The 20,853-nt window shown below is 56.3% G+C and overlaps 1 protein-coding gene across 5 annotated transcripts in view; it reads left to right on the plus strand.

The window, feature by feature from the left end:
* RPS6KA1 (ribosomal protein S6 kinase A1) overlaps positions 1 to 20,853 on the plus strand; it is a 42,128-nt gene that overhangs the window by 11,533 nt on the left and 9,742 nt on the right. Inside the window, exons 1-16 of one of the 5 annotated variants that reach the window (XM_021093348.2) lie at positions 1,516 to 3,501; positions 4,351 to 4,467; positions 4,738 to 4,819; positions 7,766 to 7,846; positions 8,025 to 8,104; positions 9,526 to 9,632; positions 10,906 to 10,943; positions 11,287 to 11,429; positions 12,046 to 12,116; positions 12,410 to 12,498; positions 13,470 to 13,534; positions 13,795 to 13,897; positions 16,091 to 16,221; positions 17,370 to 17,495; positions 17,715 to 17,804; positions 18,354 to 18,512. In XM_021093348.2, the coding sequence (XP_020949007.1) occupies positions 3,367 to 3,501; positions 4,351 to 4,467; positions 4,738 to 4,819; positions 7,766 to 7,846; positions 8,025 to 8,104; positions 9,526 to 9,632; positions 10,906 to 10,943; positions 11,287 to 11,429; positions 12,046 to 12,116; positions 12,410 to 12,498; positions 13,470 to 13,534; positions 13,795 to 13,897; positions 16,091 to 16,221; positions 17,370 to 17,495; positions 17,715 to 17,804; positions 18,354 to 18,512 (1,617 nt within the window). In that variant the 5' untranslated portion in view covers positions 1,516 to 3,366. 5 annotated transcript variants of the gene reach the window in all.

Genomic DNA, 20,853 nt, shown 5'->3' on the forward strand with positions numbered 1-20,853 from the left:
TTGCTCTGAGCTCTCTGCCTTTCTAGCCATGTGGCCTTGAGCAAATCACTTTCTCTCTGAATTTAGTTTCCCCATCTCTGAAATGGGATGAGAGTATTTCCCTTGGAGCTAGTACACAGGGCCTGGCAGAATCCACACCAGCAAAAGGAAGGAATGGCTTCATGCAATGAATGCTCAGTTAACAGGCACACTTCTCATTATCACTCCATGCTAATCGCTCCTCCATCAAAGATGCCTGGGAACTAAGGACCCCTCACCCACCCAGAAGCATGATGGGTGATGCATCTGGGGACACCTGTCCCACGGGAGGGGGCATCTCGGGGAGGGGCTGTTGGTGTCCGTTAGGGCCAGAGATTAGCAGGTGGGCTTGGGCTGCAGCTGCTGGAGGGAGGCCCGGGGTGGGGACCCTAGGGGCCAGGGATCAGGCTGAGGGGCTCTGGGCTTCTGTCCAGCTGCCTTGTGGGCGGAAGTAAATAAGAGGAAGTGTCTGTAGGGGGAGTGGGGCAGGGACCAAGGGGGTGCGGCCTGGTGCTGTCCTCCCTACTCCTGCCACCAGAGGCCTCACAGGCCCTGCACATACCCTTTGGCAAAGGCAGGTCCAAGGGGGCTTCCTTCCTGTTGCCCCTTGCTGTTCCCTGCTAGCCCTGGAGAGTCTTCCTTTGCTTCTAAGGGGGGCAGGGGGGCTGCTGGGAATTTTAGGGGTGCCAGCACCACCCCAGCCTCCAGACAAAGCTGGAGTATGAGAGGCCTCGGTCTCAGGAAGCCTCTTTCACAACACCCAGCAGGCCATCGTCAGACAGTTAGTGGAGGCCCTGTGAGGCTGGAAGGGGAAGTTCGCTGTGCGTGGGGGTGTGTTTCCACATAGGGGACGTCTGTGGAAATGGTTTCCGATCATCGGACTGTGGGTATCTGTGTGTGTGTCAGTTCCTGTGGTACTGGTGTGACTGATGTGGGGAGGCCATGTGGCAAAGGCCTGGGCCTGGTCACCCCCTGCCCCACGGCTACCTGCTCTTCCTCCTCAGGCCTCTGTGACGTCTGTGCGGGGGCCTCTGCCCCCTCGCCTGTCCCGGGGCCCTGGGCTGGCAGGCTGCTTTGGGCAGGGCTGGGTGTGGTGGGGCCTGCCCGGCAGGCTGCCGTTGGGGTGGGCCCAGCCGTGGGAGGGTCACTACAGGAGGAGGAGTGCCCGTGCTCTGAGCAGGGACAGTCAGAGATGGTGGCCTTGTTGACTTCTGCCCCCCATCTCTCCAGAGGATGTTTGTGGGGGTGGGGCGCCACTCGGTCACCACCCCGTTGCCTTGGGACATCAGAATATGTTCCAGTCCCCCTGCCTTAGGATCAGGGGAGACGAGGGATGGGGTGTCTCTCTGGGCCCCCACCCCTGGGAGTCACGGTCTTGGGGTCCGCAGTGTCCCCTCCACAGCAGGGCAGCTTAACCCATCTTCTGTCCCTCCTCCCCGCAGAGGGGGAAGTGAGAGGGAAGGGGTCAGGGACCCTGCCTTCTGGGCCAGGAAAGCTGAAAAAGCAGAAGTGAGGGGAGTAGCTGGGCCCTCTGCCACCGGCCTGGGCCCCACCATGCAGACCCCGGCAGATTTCCCCTGGGGTGAGAGAGACTCACTCCCCTATCCCAGAAAGGTGAGCGGAGGGTTGGCCTGCCTCCAGTCGTGTCTGTCACCATGACTCTGGGCAGGGAATGGGCTTGGGGGTGGCTCTGTCCCCTGGGGGTTCCGGGTGACTGCCTCTGTCCCCAGGGAGTGTTCTCAGTCAGAGGCAGACAGACAGGTGGAAGCTCAGCCCTCAGGGCGGGGTGGGCAGGGGTTGCTGTGCGGCTTTGCCCCCCACCCCCAGCCCCTCTCTGAGCCAAGCTTTCCGCCTGTCCCACCCACTGGGTTACACTCCGGGGCCTGTTGAGCCTGCAGCTTTCTGTGCCTGCAGCTTTTGTGACCGGTCAGGTCCCCTGATGATGGGACTGTGTCTCCGAGGGTCAAGATCTCAAATGGGAAGTCCCCAGACTCCCTGGTTGAGGGAGGGGGCGGGCTAGGAAGGGCAGGTCGTGGCTCTGGCTGACTTACCTGCCCACCCTTTCCTGGCACTTGAGGCCTGTTGACCGCAGGCCAAGTGGTAACCAGGGGAAGAACTTGGGTTCGAGCCGTCTCTGCCACCCGTTCACTTTGGGCATGGGTGAGTCACTGCCTTGTGAGCCTCAGTTTCCTGTTCCTGAAATGGGGGATGACAATGCTGGGATATTTGGATGGAGTCAAAGCCATCAGATTGCACGCAGAAGATGTTTCCCCTCAGTCCAGCAACTTAGGCCTGGGCCCCCCTCAGACCCTGGCATGGGAAGGAAACCCCAAAGAAATGGAATTAAGCAGGGATGGGTCTGCCACAAGTACCAGACTGCTCTCCCAAGGGCTGGGGCCTGGCGGGTGATGTCCCCTCCTGCCCCAGACAGACCAGCAAGAACCCGGAGCTCCGCCCTTAAGGCCAGAGTCTGACTGGGAATCTGTGTGTCTTTCCTGCCTGTGTGTCTGCCCTGGTTATCTGTCCGTCCCTTGGGCCTTGCTGATGCCAGCTGCCTCTGTCTGCTGCTCACCTGCCTCTATTGGCTTCCTGGCTCTGTGTCCACTTCACGAGTGCCTGTCTTCACCTGTTGGGTACATGTCACGTGCTGGGTGCCTGTTGGGTCGTGTCCCCTTCTGTCTTGGCCTGTCGAGTCCATGTCCCCATCTGTCTCCACCTGTTGGATGCAAGCCCCCATCTGCCTCTGCCTGTTGGATCCCCATCTGTCTCTGCCTGTTGGGTACACGTCCGCATCTATCTTTGCGTGTTAGGTCTGTGTCCCCGTCTGCCTTTGCGTGTTGGGTACAGGTCTGTCCACTTCTGCCTGTTGGGTGTGAGTCCCTTCCTGCCTCCGCTTATTGGGAACATGTCCCCATCTGTCTCTGCCCATTGAATGTGTGTTCTTCTGCCTCTGTCCTTTGGCTTCTCCCCATCCCTGTCTGATGGGCACGTGTACTCTCCCACCTGTCTGCCTTCAACTGCCTTCACTCGGTGGGTGCCCGCCCCTGCCAGTTGGGTACCTATCAACTCAGCAGCTGGGTTGGCATGGGGCTTTCCCTCTGCAGGCCCACAGGGAGGATGGCAGGGGGAGGGCCAGAGGGCAGCCCTCAGGCAATGGGGAGGTGGGGGGGGAGAGAGGAAGGGAACGTGGTAAGAGAGCTAGGAAACCACAGGCCCTGAGTGATTGGCGGCCCTGGGCTGGGCCCAGCCCCCGCCTTCACCCTGCACATCCGCCTTGGGCCTGACCACCTCCGCAGCAGCCCCGGACGCTGCCTGCTCCTGCCATGGTGCCTCGGCCCTGCCGGGCGGATGGAGCAGGATCCCAAGCCGCCCCGTCTGCGGCTCTGGGCCCTGCTCCCCTGGCTGCCCAGGAAGCAGCGGCCCAGGATCAGCCAGACCTCTCTGCCTGCCCCGGGCCCTGGCTCTGGCCCCAGGCGGGACTCGGTGAGTGTACCCAGCTGTCTGGGCTTGGCCTGGCTCTGGCCCTTGGAGCAGGTGCCCGGGTAGCTGGTTTGGGCTCAGCTGGCTCTGGGCTCTCCTTGCCTGGGTCTGACCCTTCTCGGTGATTGGACGCTGCCCAGACTTGCTTCCTGGGAAACGAAGGAAGCACTTCAGGGTTCCAGGGCACTATGGGCAGATTGGTGGGTGGCCAGAGGGGTCCTCGAACCACCAGGACCTGGCAAGAGGTTTCTGGTAGATTTGTCTCAAGGAAGTTTCAGAGGATGGGGCCTAGGGTCTCTGGCCTTAGCTCCTTCTCATCCCAGACTGGCACCTACTGGGTTGGTGGGAGGGTATTAGGTGCCTCTTGAGTTCTTCTGTATCTCAGCCCTGTCCTTCTAGCTGGAGGGAACCCATCTTCCATCCTGCCCAGGAACAAAAGCCCAGTTGTGCCTTCACAGTGTGAGAATAAATTGTACTTCCTATTGTGGCAAAATCAAAATTTTTGCAGCAGGGCGAGGGGAGCCCCACGGGGAGGACCTGGGGCAGGTGTGCGGGCCTCAGCCAGAGCCTGGGTTGGCTCAGCCTGGCTGTGCCTGGGCCTCCCTCTGGGCCTGACCAGGCTGGAGCCACAGGAGCAATAGGAGCAGGGCTTCGCCTGACCTGGCCTCTTGGTAGTTTGACCCTCGTTGGCTTTGAGGCCCGTTTGGTACTGATGACCTGGGAGGCCTGTCTGGTTGGGCCTGCAGGACGCTGTCTGCTGAGGTCTGGTGGGAGAAGACTTGGATGAGGGGACATGCCCCACGCTGCCCTGGATGGGGCCCGCCACACTCACCAGCTCTGTTCCTCCATCAGGATGAGGGCGTCCTCAAGGAGATCTCCATCACGCACCACGTCAAGGCAGGCTCCGAGAAGGCCGACCCGTCCCATTTTGAGCTCCTCAAGGTTCTGGGCCAGGGATCCTTTGGCAAAGTGAGTCCTGAGTGCACAGCTGGGAGGGTCGTGCTAGTCACGTCAGAGGTGGGGGTGGGAGGGTCCCCTCGGGGCTCAAAGGATCAGAGAGCAAGGGCGGATGGGTCTGAGGACAGGAAGAGAGAGGTCACCTTGCTACCCAGGGCGGACGCAAGGTCTACTTGGTGCCCAAGGAAGTTCAAGGTCAGCCTGGGACCTGGAGCAGGGGAGCTCACGGGTTCAGCCCCCTCCCCAGCTTCTCCCTGCTTTTCGCCCCCGCTGCCTCCTCAGGTCTTCCTGGTTCGGAAGATCACCCGGCCTGACAGTGGACACCTGTACGCCATGAAGGTACTAAAGAAGGCGACGCTGAAAGGTGAGTGGGGGGGTACCTCCCCACGCAGAGCCCAGGGAGGCAGGGAGACGGCCCGGTTCTCAAGGACCTTAGGTCTGATGGAGGAGGTAGCTTATCACCTGGTCTGAAGGTAGAGAAACAGGCTGTTCTCAGCCACTCCTCATCTCCCACCTCACCTGATAGCAAAGACAGGGTCCACCCAGGAAAGGCTTCTAGGGATTAACCCCATCCCTTCCCCCTCCCCCTGAGCCAAGTGCCAATGACTGACCACAGCTGGGGAGGAGGCAGGGGGTGAGTGCAGTGTATTTGTGGGGGGGCCTTCGGATATCAGGCATCGGGTTGGTGGGGCAGAGGCGTCCGTCAGCAGAGTTGCTTCTCGATGCTAGGAGAGTCTGAGGGAGACCTCTCAGGGAGGAGAGGGTGAGAGAGGAGCAGAGGGGGCTGGGGAGGAGGGCAGCTGGGCGGGTAGGAGAGGCTGAGTCAAGGCAGGGCTGTGGAGATGGAAGGCGGAGAGGTTCAGAAGGGACCTGAGCCCAGGTCTCGAATTCCGGAACCTACAGAGGGCGTCAGGGTGGTTGGGAGTGGGCTTGGGGCTGGGCAGTGACTCTTTGACCAGCCTGGAAACCAGTATGGCCACTGACCAGGTAGACCGGGCCACGGCTAGGGTGAGGTGGGGAGAAGAGGAGTTGCTGGCCTTGGGGTCATGTGGCCACCAAGGGTTGTCTGTGGGGTGATGTAGCTGTGGTGCCCCAAGGCCAGCCTTGTGGAGATGGGAGCCCTTCCTCAGGAGGGACTCTGGGAGGAGAGAGGCCATGAAGGGCTCGCAGGCTGGGACCGGAGAGGCTGAGCAGACCCTGCAGGGCGATGCAGTCGGTGCTGTGACCGGGAGTCGGGAGCATGGGTGGTGGCTTTACAGTGGGTGGGCTCACATAGGAGCAGCCATGTGAGCTGTGCCTTGAAGGGTGAGTTAAGTTACATGTTCTCTCCCGTCCGAAAATATAGAGGGAGGCCCCCCCAGGAAGGACTATCTGTGTGAACAGAAGTGTACAGGTGGTTTGAAAGCGTGAGTGTGGTACCGAATCCCACTAGTATCCATGAGGCTGCGGGTTCCATCCCTGGCCTCGCTCGGTGGGTTGGGGATCTGGCGTTGTTGTGAGCCGTGGTATAGGTCACAGATGTGGCTCGGATCTGGCGTTGCTGTGGCTGTGGTGTAGGTTGACAGCTGTGGCTCCGATTCCAGCCCCTAGCCTGGGAACCTCCATATGCTGCGGGTGCGGCCCTAAAAAGCAAAAATAAATAAATAAACAAATAAGTTAGGTGTATGTGGGAAACATTGACTAGGGTAGTTAATCCAGCATGGTCCCAGCCATGTCTGATGAGGGAAACAAGAAAATTAAAAGAGTTCCCCATTGTGGCGCAGCGGAAATAAATCTGACTAGTAACCATGAGGTTGTGGGTTCGATCCCTGGCCTCGCTCAGTGCGTTAAGGCTCCGGCGTTGCCGTGAGCTGTGGTGTAGGTCACAGACTCAGCTTGGATCCTGCGTTGCTGTGGCTGTGGCCCAGGTCGGCAGCTGTAGCTCTGTTTCCACTCCTAGCCTGGGAACTTCCATATGCTGTGGGTTCGGCCTTAAAAAGAAAAAAAAAAAAAAAAAATTAAAACAGAAGGCTTACAAACATACAACAAAGTGGAGGGCTAAAGGTGCTCTGAAGGGGGAAGTGTAGCACTGTAGGGTCCAGAGGGCCCCACTTCAGCATGGCAGGTTAAGGAAGGCTTCCTGGAGGAGGAACAGCCTGAACTAAATCACAGAAGAACCTGCTGCTGATGAGAATTTCTTAGGGCCTTTCTTTCTTCTCTTTTTTCCTTTTTTCTTTTTTTGGCTGTACCCAGTATACAGAAGTTCCTAGGCCAGGAATCGATTTATCACCATAGCAGCGACCTGGGCTGCTTTAGTGGCAACACCAGATACTTAACCCACTGAGCCACAAGGGAACTCCTGGGACTTTTATTCTTTTTTTTTTTTCAGCTTTTTTTTTTTTTTTTATGCCTTTTCTAGGGCCGCTCCTGTGGCATATGGAGGTTCTCAGGCTAGGGGTCGAATCGGAGCTGTAGCCGCTGGCCTACACCAGAGCCACGGCAACGCGGGATCTTAGCCATGTCTGTGACCTACACCGAAGCTCACGGCAATGCTGGATCCTTAGCCCACTGAGCAAGGCCAGGGATCAAACCCACAGCCTCATGGTTCCTAGTCAGATTCGTTAACCACTGAGCCACAACGGGAACTCCGATTCTTTAAAGTTTTATTGAAGTATAGTTGATTTACAATGTTGTGATAATTTCTACTGTACGACAAAGTGATTCAGTTAAACATAAACACACACCCATTCTTTTTCAGATTCTTTTTCAGATTCTTTTCCTGTATAGATTATCACAGAACGTTAGGTAGAATTCCCTGTGCTTTACGGGAATTCTGTGACTTTCCCAGTTGGCTAGTCATTTCATATACCACAGTGTGCACCTGCCAATCCCAAACCCTCAGTCCAGGACGTTTATTCTTTAAAAAAACAAAACAAATCAAAAGTGTCTGTGGGATGCCTGCTCAGACCCACGGGTCTGAATTTCAGGCCCAGGGAATCTGCTTGCTCCAGGTTGGATTTGGGGATTTTTATGCCAGATGGAGAGGAGGCTGCTGAAGGCATCCCGGGGGTGGGGCAGGGGTGGCAGATGCAGGGGCAGAGACTGAGGGCCCACAAGGAACAGGTTGCTCACACTGGTTGCACTGAATAGTTTCCCTGGGGCCTGGTGAGAGACAGGGCTAGAGAGATGGGCAGGGCACCAAGGGCCCAGCCCTGGACACTGCCAAGAGATGTGAGGAACAAGTAGAAAAGAGAGCCCTTCTTAGCCAGGGCTGGGGGGTGGCTGTGTTGGGTGGCCAGGCCCTTGGTAACTGCCTTCGTCCTCTGGCCAGTGCGTGACCGTGTTCGGACTAAGATGGAGCGAGACATCCTTGCTGACGTAAACCACCCGTTTGTGGTGAAGCTGCACTACGGTGAGACTACAGACAGTACCTGAGCTCCCACTCCACCTGCCAGCCGTTGCCTTTGCTGCTGGGCTGTTGCCTTCCCCATAGGACCCCCCCCCCCCCTCGTCTGACACCCAGGGAGCTGGGGCGGAGGGCGGGGCCCAGGGCCCAGCTGGCTCCACCACTGCCTTTCCCCTCTCCCCAGCCTTCCAGACCGAGGGCAAGCTCTACCTTATTCTGGACTTCCTGCGTGGCGGGGACCTCTTCACACGGCTCTCCAAAGAGGTGAGCTGACTCCCTGGGGCCCACTGCCAGAGGGACCCAGGATGGGGCTGGTGGCACAGTGAGGCCTCTCAACCTCTCCCCAGGCCTGCGCAGAAGACCCTGACCCACCCTGAGACAGAAGCCATTCACTGGCAAAGCCTCTGAGAGTTTCCCCTAAGTTGGGCTGAAGGGAATCAGGCTCTGGATCTGATGCCACCCTGATTCCGGGGAGCTGAGGGTGGCTCTCACCTCTTTATTTCCATTCCTTCAGGGCTTCCCTGGGTGGGGCTGGGAGGATGGCAAGAGGCCCAGGTCCACCCAGAAAGCTCGATACTTTAATATTATGTCCACTGTTAACCAAAAGGATCTTGAACTGATGTGAAATAATTTGAACCAGATATAAAAATGGGGCCATTGGGATTCCTACTGTGGTGCAACAGGATCGGTGGCGTCTCTCCAGCCCCAGAACACAGGTGGCGTTGCTGCAGCTGTGGTGTAGGTTGCACCTGTATGCTGTGCGGACAACCAACAAAAAGGAGTGGGGACCATTAATACAACTTAAACTTTAGAAGAAAATGAAACTTTAAAAATTTTTTAAATGTTATTTTAATGTTTGAATAGGTAATACATGATTAACAAGAAAAATGTTGGAGTTCCCATCATGGCTCAGTGGCTGGCGAATCCAACTCGTGTCCTTGAGGGCACAGGTTTGATCCCTGGCCTCGCTCAGGGGGTTAAGGATCCGGCATTGCCGTGAGCTGTGGTGTAAGTCACAGACGAGGCTCGAATCCCATGTTGTGGCTGTGTTGTAGGTCAGCAGCTGCAGCTGATTCAACCCCTAGCCTGGGAACCTCCATATGCTACAAGTGCAGCCCTAAAAAGCCCCCCCCCCCAAAAAAAAGAAAGGATACTCATTGAGATGTCTTCTTCCCACCCCAGCCCCATACCCCCAACCCCCACCATAGGTAAACATTTTTATTCATTTCTTGCCTAAGCTTCCCACGTTTCTTTGGAAATACAAACCCATTCAGCCTGTGTTCTGAATCCTGACCCCCTACTTTCTTGCATACAATATATATTTCTTACATATATACTGTTTTGTACTTTGCTTTTTTCATGATAGTATGTCTTGGAGATGGATCCGTATCAGAACATGGAGGAACCCTTGTTCTGGTTTACGGCTGCATAGCACTCCGTTATGTGGGGGGAGTCATTTAGTCTGCTGCTTGACCCTTGGGCTGTTTCCAGGATTTTGCTATTTGCATTTCAATGCTCCCATGAGTGACTTGGATATTAGTCATTTCGTTCTGCAAACCCCTTCATAAAGAGAAGGGTGTGTGGCCCTGGAATCCCTAAGGAGGACCAGGAAGCTGCTGACTGCGCAGTGCCCCAGCTCCCGAGGAAGAGGCGATCCAGCTGAAGCTCCCTCCTGCCTTTTGCAGGTTATGTTCACGGAGGAGGATGTGAAGTTTTACCTGGCCGAGCTGGCTTTGGGCCTGGACCACCTGCACAGCCTAGGCATCATTTACAGAGACCTGAAGCCTGAGAAGTGAGTGAAGGCCCAGCCCCGCCCGGCCTCCCTAGGGTTCAGAGGCAGGCCCTGGGGTCTCTCCTAGGACAGAGCCAGCCTAACAGGGGTGGGTGTGACTCTCCCCAAGAAAGTGTCCCTGTCTTGGGCTGCCCCATGAATGGGTGGGTGGAGCAGAGTGGGCTGCCTGATCACTAGCGCTGCCATTACCAAGGACCAGTCTCCTCGGTAGCTGGGTGTTACCTACCATTTTGCTACCCTGGTGTGACATCTGAGATGCCCCCATTAAAGGATATTCCTTGATATAATCCTTTCTAGAATTTTCCTTAACATCTAAATATCCTTAAGTGGAACTTGGGAGCCAGAGGCAGGTGCTGAGGTAGAATGAGACTTGGCTTTTAGAGTGAGGCAAACCCAAATTCAAATCTTGCCTCCACCAGCCTGGCTCTATGACCAGGGGGAGCTATTTCACCCCCCTGAGCCTTAGTTTCCCCATTGTTAAAAAAATGGAGCCATGAGGGAGTTCCCGTCGTGGCGCAGTGGTTAACGAATCCGACTGGGAACCATGAAGTTGCAGGTTCGGTCCCTGCCCTTGCTCAGTGGGTTAAGGATCCGGCGTTGCCGTGAGCTGTGGTGTAGGTTCCAGACGCGGCTCGGATCTGGCGTTGCTGTGGCTCTGGCGTAGGCCCCGGGCTACAGCTCCGATAGACCCCTACCTAGCCTGGGAACCTCCATATGCCAAGGGAGCGGCCCAAAGAAATAGCAAAAAAAGACCAAAAAAAAAAAAAAAAAAAAAATGGAGCTATGAAAGTACCTACCTCACACAGTTGTTTCAAGAATTAGCAAGAGGGAATTCCCATTATGGCTTAGCAGTAACAAACCCAACTAGTATCCATGAGGACTCGGGTTCGATCCCTGGCCTCACTCAGTGGGTTAAGAATCTAGCATTGCCATGAGCTGGTGTATAGGTCACAGATGCGGCTCGACTCCTGCATTGCTGTGGCTGTGGCATAGGCTGACAGCTACAGCTCTAATTCGACCCTAGCCTGGGAACTTTCCATATGCTGCGGGTGTGGCCCTAAAAAAAAAAAAAAAAAAAAGAAGAATTAACAAAAAGGTAGGCAACACACCTGCACAGCACCACCAACACCCGCTCCACCCACCCATTCATCAGATGGACCTGGGTGGACCACCTGCTCTGGGCTGGGCCCAACCTCCACAGCCCCCAAGGTGTCACCAGCACCCTCCAAGGGCCCATGGCTGAGGGGTCTTGACTCCCATCTCTCCATTGCAGCATCCTTCTGGATGAGGAGGGCCACATCAAGCTCACTGGTGAGTGGAGGGCGCTTGCCCCTCAGGCTTCAGGGGAGGGCAGGATGGGCTCTTGATGGGCCTGGGCTGAGTCCTAGGGGATCTGTTCTTCCTGAGAGGCGGTGCCAGGCACTTGGATGTGCTCAAAAGCCCGGGACCCAGACCTAGAAAGTCCTGGGTTTAGATCCCAGCTCCCCACTGTGTAACCTTGGGCAGGTCGCCTAACCTCTCTGGGCCTCAGCTTCCACCTGAGTGTCACGGAGGTGATGCTCTCAGGCCTCTGGGCAAGGGGGTGGGCGGCAGGGAGGGGCGGGAGGAAGGCAGGGGGTCCTGAGGATGTGTGCTCTTGCCCTCCTTGCCACAGACTTCGGCTTGAGCAAGGAGGCCATTGACCACGAGAAGAAGGCCTACTCCTTCTGCGGAACAGTGGAGTACATGGCCCCCGAGGTCGTCAACCGCCAGGGCCACACCCACAGTGCAGACTGGTGGTCCTATGGGGTGCTGATGGTGAGTGCCCAGGCCTTGGGCCTCAGTTTCCCCATCTAAATAGTCAGGGGTCATGATGGTCTCTAAGGCTCTTTTGTCCTCTCACAGCTGAGCTGGCCTCACCCCCACCCAGCTGCAGTTTCCTTCCTTAAAAGGATTCCAGGCTTGGCGTTCCCATCGTAGCTCAGTGGTAACAAACCTGACTAACATCCATGAAGATGCGGGTTCAATCCCTGGCCTCACTCAGTGGGTTAAGGATCCAGTGTTGCCGTGAGCTGTGAGGTAGATCACAGACATGGCTTGGATCCCGTGTGGCTGTGGCTGTGGTGTAGGCCAGCAGCTGCAGCTGTTTCGACCTCTAGCCTGGGAACTTCCATATGCTGTGGGTGTGGCCCTGAAAAGACAAAAAAAGGGGGGAGGGTTCCAGGCTTGGCCCCATCTGGGGTGCCCCTAGCCTGGGGCCCATAGTGTAGTTCCTGGTGATCTGATTGACAGAGGGACAGACACAATTCTTGATCCAGGTGAACCTCCAGCTGGCAGGCAGGCATCCTGGGAATGGAGCTGAGTGGCCCGGGTGGGAGGAGGCGGCGGCATGGGAAATGGGACCAGAGCCTGATCAGACCCTTGTCCTCTGCAGTTTGAGATGCTGACGGGCTCCCTGCCCTTCCAGGGGAAGGATCGGAAAGAGACCATGACACTGATTCTGAAGTAAGATGCAGCCGCTCTGTGATTCCTCAGTCTCCCCTACGCCCGGCTTCCGTTTAGGTGCCAGAGTTCAGATTCCCCATTAATGAGACACTCCTGGGTCAAGCATTATGCTTTCTAGGGCTTTCTTTTCACCAACCAGGGCCCGTGGGAGGGGAATCCCTGAGTCTTTGGGAGGGGAGTTCGTGGATGGCTTGTCTGGAAGGGGCTGGAAGCTAGACCTGGACAGAGGCGGGAGGCGAGACGGGGCCTCCGGGGCGGGGCTCAGCCCTGACGAGGCCTGCGGGCTGTTTCAGGGCGAAGCTAGGCATGCCCCAGTTTCTGAGCACGGAAGCCCAGAGCCTCCTGCGGGCCCTGTTCAAGCGGAATCCTGCCAACCGGCTCGGTAAGCAACCCCTGCTCAGGGGAGGGGAGCAGGGTACAGCTGCGGCCCAGGCCACGGGGCCACATCTGGGGCTGAAAGGGGCCGTTGTCCTTTGTGTGGGCAGACAATGCCGCCGGCCACCCTGCCTTCTGGCTCCATGCGTGGCGTTTGGGGCAGGGGGGTGACCTGTGTGTAGGGGGAAGGCAGGAACTGAGTCATCTCCACTCGCCCTGGGGATGAGGACAGAGGCCCCCACACAGCTCCTCCGCCAAGGCTGCTGGCACGAGAGACGGAGCATGAGCTCGGGCGTCAGAGGCTCGGCTCCCCATGATAGGTCCCCCTGCCCGACACACAGTGGTCCCTCTACAAATATGTGTTCAGCGAATGAGCGCCATTTATGAGCGAAGTGACTCAGGGGAGTTAACTTCACCCCCTGGAGCCCCAGTCCTTGTCTCCGTGGGCGACAATGGTCTCAAGCTTTGTCGATTCAATGAGGTTGCATAAACATGCCTTTAGTAGCTGCTCAGTGTGTGCTGACTCCTTGGCTCCTGGGTTCACCTGGACCATGACCATGCTGGGCTCTGAAAGGTCCCACCCAGGTCCCTGGGCTTAAGCGGAGTGAGAGGCTGTGTGGTGGCTGCCAGGGGTAAGGGGACAAGAGCAGGAGATGAGGCCTGGGTTGGGAGGGAGGTGGGGGCCCCCTGCAGATCTTGGAACAGGCTCAGCCTTTGTCCTGTGTGGCCTTGGACGAGTTGCCGGGCCTCTCTGGGCCTGCCTTCTCCCATCCGCACCCTGGAACTTGATAATAAAGGGGCTCCAGGAAGTGGAAAATGCTGGGGGGCAGCAGACCTTGGGATGATGGCTGGATGGAGCCCGGCCACCCCCATGTTCCAGCCACTGGTCCTAGACCACAGTGAGGCTGCTCGGCGGACAGGGCGGGTGTCTGGGGCTTGGAGCACCCAGGGACAGACCCCTCATCTGGGCTCTTTCAGGCTCGGGCCCTGACGGGGCCGAGGAGATCAAGCGGCATGTCTTCTACTCCACCATTGACTGGAACGTGAGTGTCTGCCCCCCCCCTCCCCCGAGCCCCACCACAGCAGGGCTTCGACTGTGGCGGGAGGGGGCTTTTATTGACGAGGGCCTCTGCTTGGCCCAGAGGTGACGGCATGGCCTTGGAGGCACAGGCTGGCCTCCCGAGGGCCAGCACTTGTGCCCTGTCTGCGTAGCCTGTGCTCTAGGCCCTCGCTCCTCCTGCACGGGGCTGCTGGCGGGCTGTGGAGGGGCCGTGGTGAGCAGGCTGCCTGCTCCACCTTGCAGAAGCTGTACCGGCGTGAGATCAAGCCACCCTTCAAGCCGGCCGTGGCACAACCCGATGATACCTTCTACTTTGACACCGAGTTCACGTCCCGCACGCCCAAGGGTGCGTCCCTTGTCTGGTTTGTCTTGGGCTGGTACAGTGGGAAGCAGGGCGACAGGAGCTCCTGGGGACGAAGGGGTGGTCAGGGCTCTGGCAGGCCCAGGTGTGTGGGCAGACAGGCGTGTGGGTCTCTCACTCTTTGTCCCCATCTCATCCTGCCTGGCTGTCCCACTCCAGGGCTCTATGGGCCTCTTTGTGCCTGGCTGAGGGGGTGGGGGTGAGTGGGCGATTAAGGCCACAACAGAAAAGTCAGGACCCCTGCCCCGGGCCTCTTCAGCCACTGGGAAGACCAGACACAGTCACGTCAGGGCTAAAGAATCTGACCCAACAAACACGTGAGGTGGAGACCGTCTGGCAGAGCAAAGGTGACAACGCTCCCAGATCAGGGGCAAGCGTGGGAATCAGCTTTGGCTACTCTCACTGCTAGGCTTCAGTCTACTCATCTGGAGCGTGGGCCCAGTCACAGGCCCACTCAGTCAAGGGCGGTGGTCACCACTGGAAGCCAAGGAGGGGGCTTCTAGGAGGAAGCTTGGTAAATCCTAATCTTTTGGGGAGTTCCCGTCATGGTTCAGTGGTTAACGAATCCGACTAGGAACCATGAGGTTGTGAGTTCGATCCCTGGCCTCGCTCAGTGGGTTAAGGATCCGGCGCTGCTGTGAGCTGTGGTATAGGTTGCAGATGCAGCTCGGATCCCATGTTGCTGTGGCTGTAGCATAGACCTGTGGCTACAGCTCCGATTAGACCCCTAGCCTGGGAACCTCCATATGCTGTGGGAGCGGCCCTAGAAAAGGCAAAAAGACAAAAAGAAAAAAAAAAAAATCCTAACCTTTTGGTCAGGTATTGGTGAAGAGTATTCTTTCCGGAGGGCAGGTTTTAGTAGGAGGTGTATTTTTCTTTTCTTTTTTTAAAGGCTGCACCTGAGGCATATGGAGGTTCCCAGGCTAGGGTCGAATCAGAGCTACAGCTGCTGGTCTACGCCACAGCCACAGCAACACAGGATCCAAGCCACGTCTGCATCCTACACTGCAGCTCGTGGCAACGCCGGATCATTAATCCACTGAGCGAGGCCAGGGATCAAACCCTCATCCTACGGATGCTAGTCAGGTTTGTCTCCACTGAGCCACGATGGGAACTCCACAGGGGAGTTTTTCTCACTGTGGTTTGCACTCCTGTGGTGTCAGGGAGCTTAGCACTTCTCTGAGCAGTCTGCCCCATCTTTGTTTACCTGGCAAATATATAGCAGGTCCCTACTATGTGCCAACGATGGGAGGCACTGAGGGTGAACAAGCCAGAGCCAGGCCCTGCCTTCATATGGCTCAGGCTCTGGTGGCAAAAGAGACGTGGGAACCGCTGCTGGGGAGCACAAGGGGCTGGAGGAGCATCATGAGGCCCGGCTTCTCAGAGGACAGGGTCGAAGCCAAGCCTCAAAGGAAGGACAAGGAATGAGTTGTATAGTTAGCAGGAACAGCATGTGCAGTGGCACGGAGTCTCCTTGAAGGATCCAAGAAGCTTGGTGTGGCTGAGCTGTGGGGTTGGGGTTGGGGGAGGAGGGAGGAGGCTAAGATCACAGGCACCTCACTGCCAGGCTGAGGCTCTGGGCTGTCTCATGAGGGCAGACGGGAGCACGTGAGGGGCACAGGCAGGGGGTCGATTTAGGGTTGGGACCAGTCCTCTGCCTGCTGCACAGGAGATGGACCTGAAGGGGCAGACCAGAGGCGGGAGGCCTCCAGGAGGGCCTGAAGTGTCTTGGCCTGGGTGGGTGCTGGTGGATATGAGGGTCTTTTTTTTTTTTCTTTTTTGGCTTCCTCATGGCATAAGGCCTTCCCTGGGCCAGGGATCAGATCGGAGGCACAGTTGCCACCTATGCTCCTATGCCGTGGTGAGGGAACACCTGATCCCTAACCCACTGTGCCTGGGATGAATGTGTGTCCCAGAGCTCCAGAGATGCCACTGATCCCACTGCGTCACAGCAGAAACTCTGACATGAGGGTCTTTGTGTTCCTGGTGTGTCAGGGCTGGGCCGGGCTAAGCACACATGGACAGATGGGCTAACGAAGGCTGGGGTGAGGGCTCCTGCTCTGGCTCCCACCACCACCAGCTGCTGAGACCAGCCTGAAAACCCTGGGCTCCACGTTGCTGGGCTGCCTTGGGTCAAGGGTACCTCCTCCGGCTCACATCTCTGTCCTGCCCCTGCAGACTCCCCAGGCATCCCCCCCAGCGCTGGTGCTCATCAGCTGTTCCGTGGCTTCAGCTTCGTGGCCACTGGCCTAATGGAGGATGACGGCAAGCCCCGGGCCACGCAGGCGCCCCTGCACTCGGTGGTACAGGTGAGGGGCAGGAGACGGCTGCCCAGTTGTCCTTTTCCACCTAGAAGCCACAAGACAGGATGACTGAGAACACAGGCTCAGACTTGGATGACTTGGGTTCAAACCCTGACACCACCGTGGGGCCCTCTGGGGGTTTTCCCATTTGTAGAGCAGGGTTGATGACATGGATGTGAATTTCCTGACACAGCCAGGATGTTGTAGGGTCTGGATAAATGCCAGGGAGGACCCAGGGTGGTGATACTGGGGACTGTCAGGTCCTAATGGGGGTGGGGGTGGGGTTCTCGTGTCTCCTCTCACTTGTGCCCCCTTGGCACACTTTCCTGGCTCTGTGGGAAACCTGGAGTTGAGAGGCAAGAATGTAGACTCGAGCTCACGGCCTGGGTTCAGAGCTTCCTATGTCAGGGACAGTGGAGGGGATACTTATCTTCCTGGTGCCTCAGTTTCTTCATCTGTCAATGGGGGTGATGATGGAACCTTTCTCCAAGGGTGGTGTCAAGGATTCTGTGAATTAATGCGGGTAAAGTTAAGGTGATTCATTATCCAGGTGGGATGTCTTGGTCCCGGACAAATGTTAAACCAGACTGGATGTGAGGATGAGAGGATTAAACCAGGGCTGTCCACGGGCTGTGTGGGTCACCTGGTGAAAAGTCCTCCAAATGGTACCTGCCACTCACTCAGCACCATAGAAGCTTTTGATACTGTGAGTGTCTCGGAGCCTTGAGACACCCTGCGACGTGGGCTGTGTCACCCAGAAAGGGGAGGCAACTCACTAAAGGGTCACAGTAAGTGGCAGAGCTGGAACCCAGCTCCAGGCTCCTGTGTCCCCTTTCAGGCCTGCCCGGGCTTCTCAGAGCCTCAGGCTGCTCCATGCATGTGTGGGTTGTAGCTTGTTGCCTGCACCTCCTGACCCCAGACTGCCACCAGGCAGCCTGGAGCCAGCGAGTATGCCCGCCATACAGTGTAGGAATCTGAGGCCCAGATAGGGACTGGTTCATGCCCAAAGTCACACAGCTAACATTCTACCCTGGGCCTGCTGGCTCTTGCCTAGTGCCACCTCCACTGAGTTGAGGCCTTGGGTTCTCAGGGATGAGCTCTGCATTCTTGAGCAGAGGGTTATTCCCCCTCTCCCCCGGCCCGGTCTCCTGCAGCAACTACACGGGAAGAACCTGGTTTTTAGTGATGGCTACGTGGTAAAAGAGACCATTGGTGTAGGCTCCTACTCCGAGTGCAAGCGCTGCGTCCACAAGGCCACCAACATGGAGTATGCTGTCAAGGTGGGCCTCTTGAACACATCCCGGCCAGGGCTGCTCGCTGGGGTGGAGGTGGGGGCAGTGTCGCCCTGGCCCTGTGGTGGGGGAGGGTTGGCATGGAAGGCTCTGGATGGGCGAAAGGTATGCGGCTGAGACTCCATTCTCTGCAGCCAGGGCTCTGAGGCAGGCAGGGGCTCTGGGGTCTGTCCCCCGACACTGCCACATGCACCCCCCTTTCCTCAGGTCATTGACAAGAGCAAGCGAGATCCCTCGGAAGAGATTGAGATTCTTCTGCGGTACGGACAGCACCCCAACATCATCACCTTGAAAGATGTGAGTGGGGGTCCTTGAGAGTGGGGTGAGGATGGGGCACTTGACTCTAGGACTGGCCTCGGGGCCGCTGTTCCTTTGATTTCTGATCCTCCTCCTCTGCTCACGGACAATGCCAGATCCTTAACCCGCTAAGCCACCAGGGAACTCCTCCCTATGGCTTATTACAGGATAGTGAATATAGTTCCCCGTGCTGTCCAGTAGGACCTTGTTGTTTATGAACTGGGTCCATAATAACTAACATTTGGAGACAGTTATGAGCCGAATAACAATGGCATGTCCATGTCTGACATGCCACGGGTAACAAGGTCCCTTCGTGCCCCTGAGCCCTCCACCTGGACCCAGGCATTCTCTGAGAGCCCTCCTACCTGTCAGGGGCCCAGTGCCAGCATCCTGTCCAGGGAGGACGGGGCTCAGATGGAGAAAGACCCTGCCAGGGTGACTGAGACACAGAGTGGAACAATGCCCAAGGCTTCCTGGCCTGGTGAGCTGGTGACCAAAGGGCCCAGTCCTGGCATCGCAGGAGGGGCCTGATGATGAGGTCTCTGACAGGTGTACGATGATGGCAAACACGTGTACCTGGTGACAGAGCTTATGCGGGGAGGAGAGCTGTTGGACAAGATCCTGCGGCAGAAATTCTTCTCGGAGCGTGAGGCCAGCTTCGTCCTGCACACCATCAGCAAGACCGTGGAATATCTGCACTCCCAGGGAGTAAGTCTTAGGCAGGGGCACCGCATGGGCGTGGGGGGCTGCCAGGGGTCATACCACCAGCAGAGTGCAGGAACCGTGGCTGGCCCAGCCAGTGGCAGTTTTCAACCAGCCAGACAGAGGGAAGCCTGGGGATGGGTGAGTGGGTGAGAGGGTGGATGGAAGGAAGGGAGGGAAGGGAGGAGAGATGAGGCCGGATTACAGAAAGAAACATTTATTCAGGTCCTAGGCAAGCATCATGCTTAGTTCTTTCCTTAATTGATTTTTACCTGTTAGGTAGGTACTGTATATTGGTCTCACTTTTTAGGTAAAAAGGCTGTGGCTCAGAGATGTGAGTTCATTTGCCCAAGGTCACACAGCCTGGGAAGAGTGGAGCCAGGATGTCTGACTGAGGAATTTGGGTGGGAGGCTACAGATAGGGAGTGGGTTTTTTTGGTTGGTTTTTTTTTTGGTCTTTTTCTGGCCTCACCCATGGCATATGGAGGTTCCCAGGCTAGGGGTCTAATTGGAGCTGTAGCCGCCGGCCTACACCACAGCCACAGCAGTGCCAGATCCAAGCCGCATCTGTGACCTCCACCACAGCTCACGGCAACGCCACATCCTTAACCCACTGAGTGAGGCCAGGGATCGAACTCCCAACCTCATGGTTCCTAGTTGGATTCATTTCTGCTGTACCACGACGGGAACTCCAGGAGTGGGCTTTTGAGTTAGGAAGCACCGAGGTCACTGTAGGAGCTGCCAGGCATCAGGAAGGTAAATCTGGCCATGGGTTTGGCTGTTAGGACAGAGGAGGCGATGCTCCTGGAAAGACAGCAGGTGCTAGGAAGTTGTAGGTCCAAACTGCAGGGCTTGGCTGTTATCATTGTACAAGGTGGAATTAGGAAAGGTCTTTGTAGGGTATTGAAGCCGAAAACAGAGTCTGCATGAGCTTCTCCATGGATGAGATAATATTTTAATGTGGGGGTTAAGGATGCAGGCTCTGGAATCAGACTGGCTGTGACAAGTCCTGTGTGTGAGGTTGAAAAGCCTCTTACCCGAGCCATTTCCTCATCTGCAAACTCACTATAAGGAGAGCTGCCCCCTCCCAGGGTGGCTGAGGGATGAGCCACGATCCAGCCCAGGCCCCTGGGAAAAGGCCAAGTAAACACAGGGGGAAATAGAACCAGATCATTCCTATACCTTTTCTTTTCCCCCTCTTTTTAGGGCTGCACCTGCGGCACATGGAAGTTCCCAGGCTAGGGGTCAAATCAGAGCTGCAGCTGCTGGCCTACACCACAGCCATAGCCACACCGGATCCGAGCCACATCGAACCTTGCATCCTCGTGGACATTAGTTAGGTTCTTAACCCGCTGAGCCATGATGGGAACTCTGCCTTGTTTTTTTTTTTTTTAGCATTATCTTATTAGTATGGAAACTTTCAAACAGGGAGTTCCCATTGTGGCTTAGCGGGTTAAGAACCCGACAGAATGTCTGTGAGGATGCAGTTCGATCCCCCGCCTTTCTCAGTGGGTTAAGGATCTGGCATTGCAGCTCAGATCCAGTGTTGCCATGGCTGTGGTGTAGGCTGGCAGCTGCAGCTTCAACTTGACCCCTAGCCCGGGAACTTCCACATGCTGCAGGTGCGGCCATGAAAAACAAACAAACAAACAAAAAAAAAACCTTTCAAACATATACAGAAACTACGGGAATAATAACCCTAACCCCCAGACACCAGATTGAAGAATTGTCCAGATTTTTATCTCCTCTCTGTCTCTCCCTCTTTTCTTCCTTCCTCTTTCCCTTTCCTTCTCTCTCTTTCCTCTGTTTCTTTTTTTTATTGTTGCCGAAATATTTTTTCCAACTTTTTGTTGAGAAAAAAGCTCAAACCTATAGAAAAGTCAAAGGAATAGTACAACGAAAAACATTTCCCTTCTGTTTGTTTATTTTTAGGGCTGCCCCTGTGGCATATAGGAGTAACCAGGCTAGGGGGCGAATCAGCCACGCCAACGTGGGATCCAAGCTGAGTCTGCGACCTGCGCCATAGTTCACAGCAATGCCGTGTCCTTAACCCACTGAGTGAGGCCAAGGTTCGAACCCACATCCTCATGGGTCCTAGTCGGGTTTGTTACCACTGAGCCATGACGGGAACCCCCGACATTTCCCTTTTGTATTCCCCAAATCTTAAGAGTCACCACATTTGCTTCATCTCTTTCTTTCTCTGTCTCTCTTTGTTTCTGTATACAAGTATATATGTTTATCTGTGGGTACATTTGAAAGACAGTTGCAGATATTATGCCACTTGACCCATAAAAACCTATAATTAAAGTATTTAAAAACGTATTTCAGCCTTCACATCATCTTAGTT

This window comes from Sus scrofa, chromosome 6 (assembly GCF_054392235.1).
Source record: "Sus scrofa isolate SSC_HxYL_T2T_F1_AM1 chromosome 6, Sscrofa_HxYL_maternal_Yorkshire_Landrace_v2.0, whole genome shotgun sequence".
NCBI classification, from domain to species: domain Eukaryota; kingdom Metazoa; phylum Chordata; class Mammalia; order Artiodactyla; family Suidae; genus Sus; species Sus scrofa.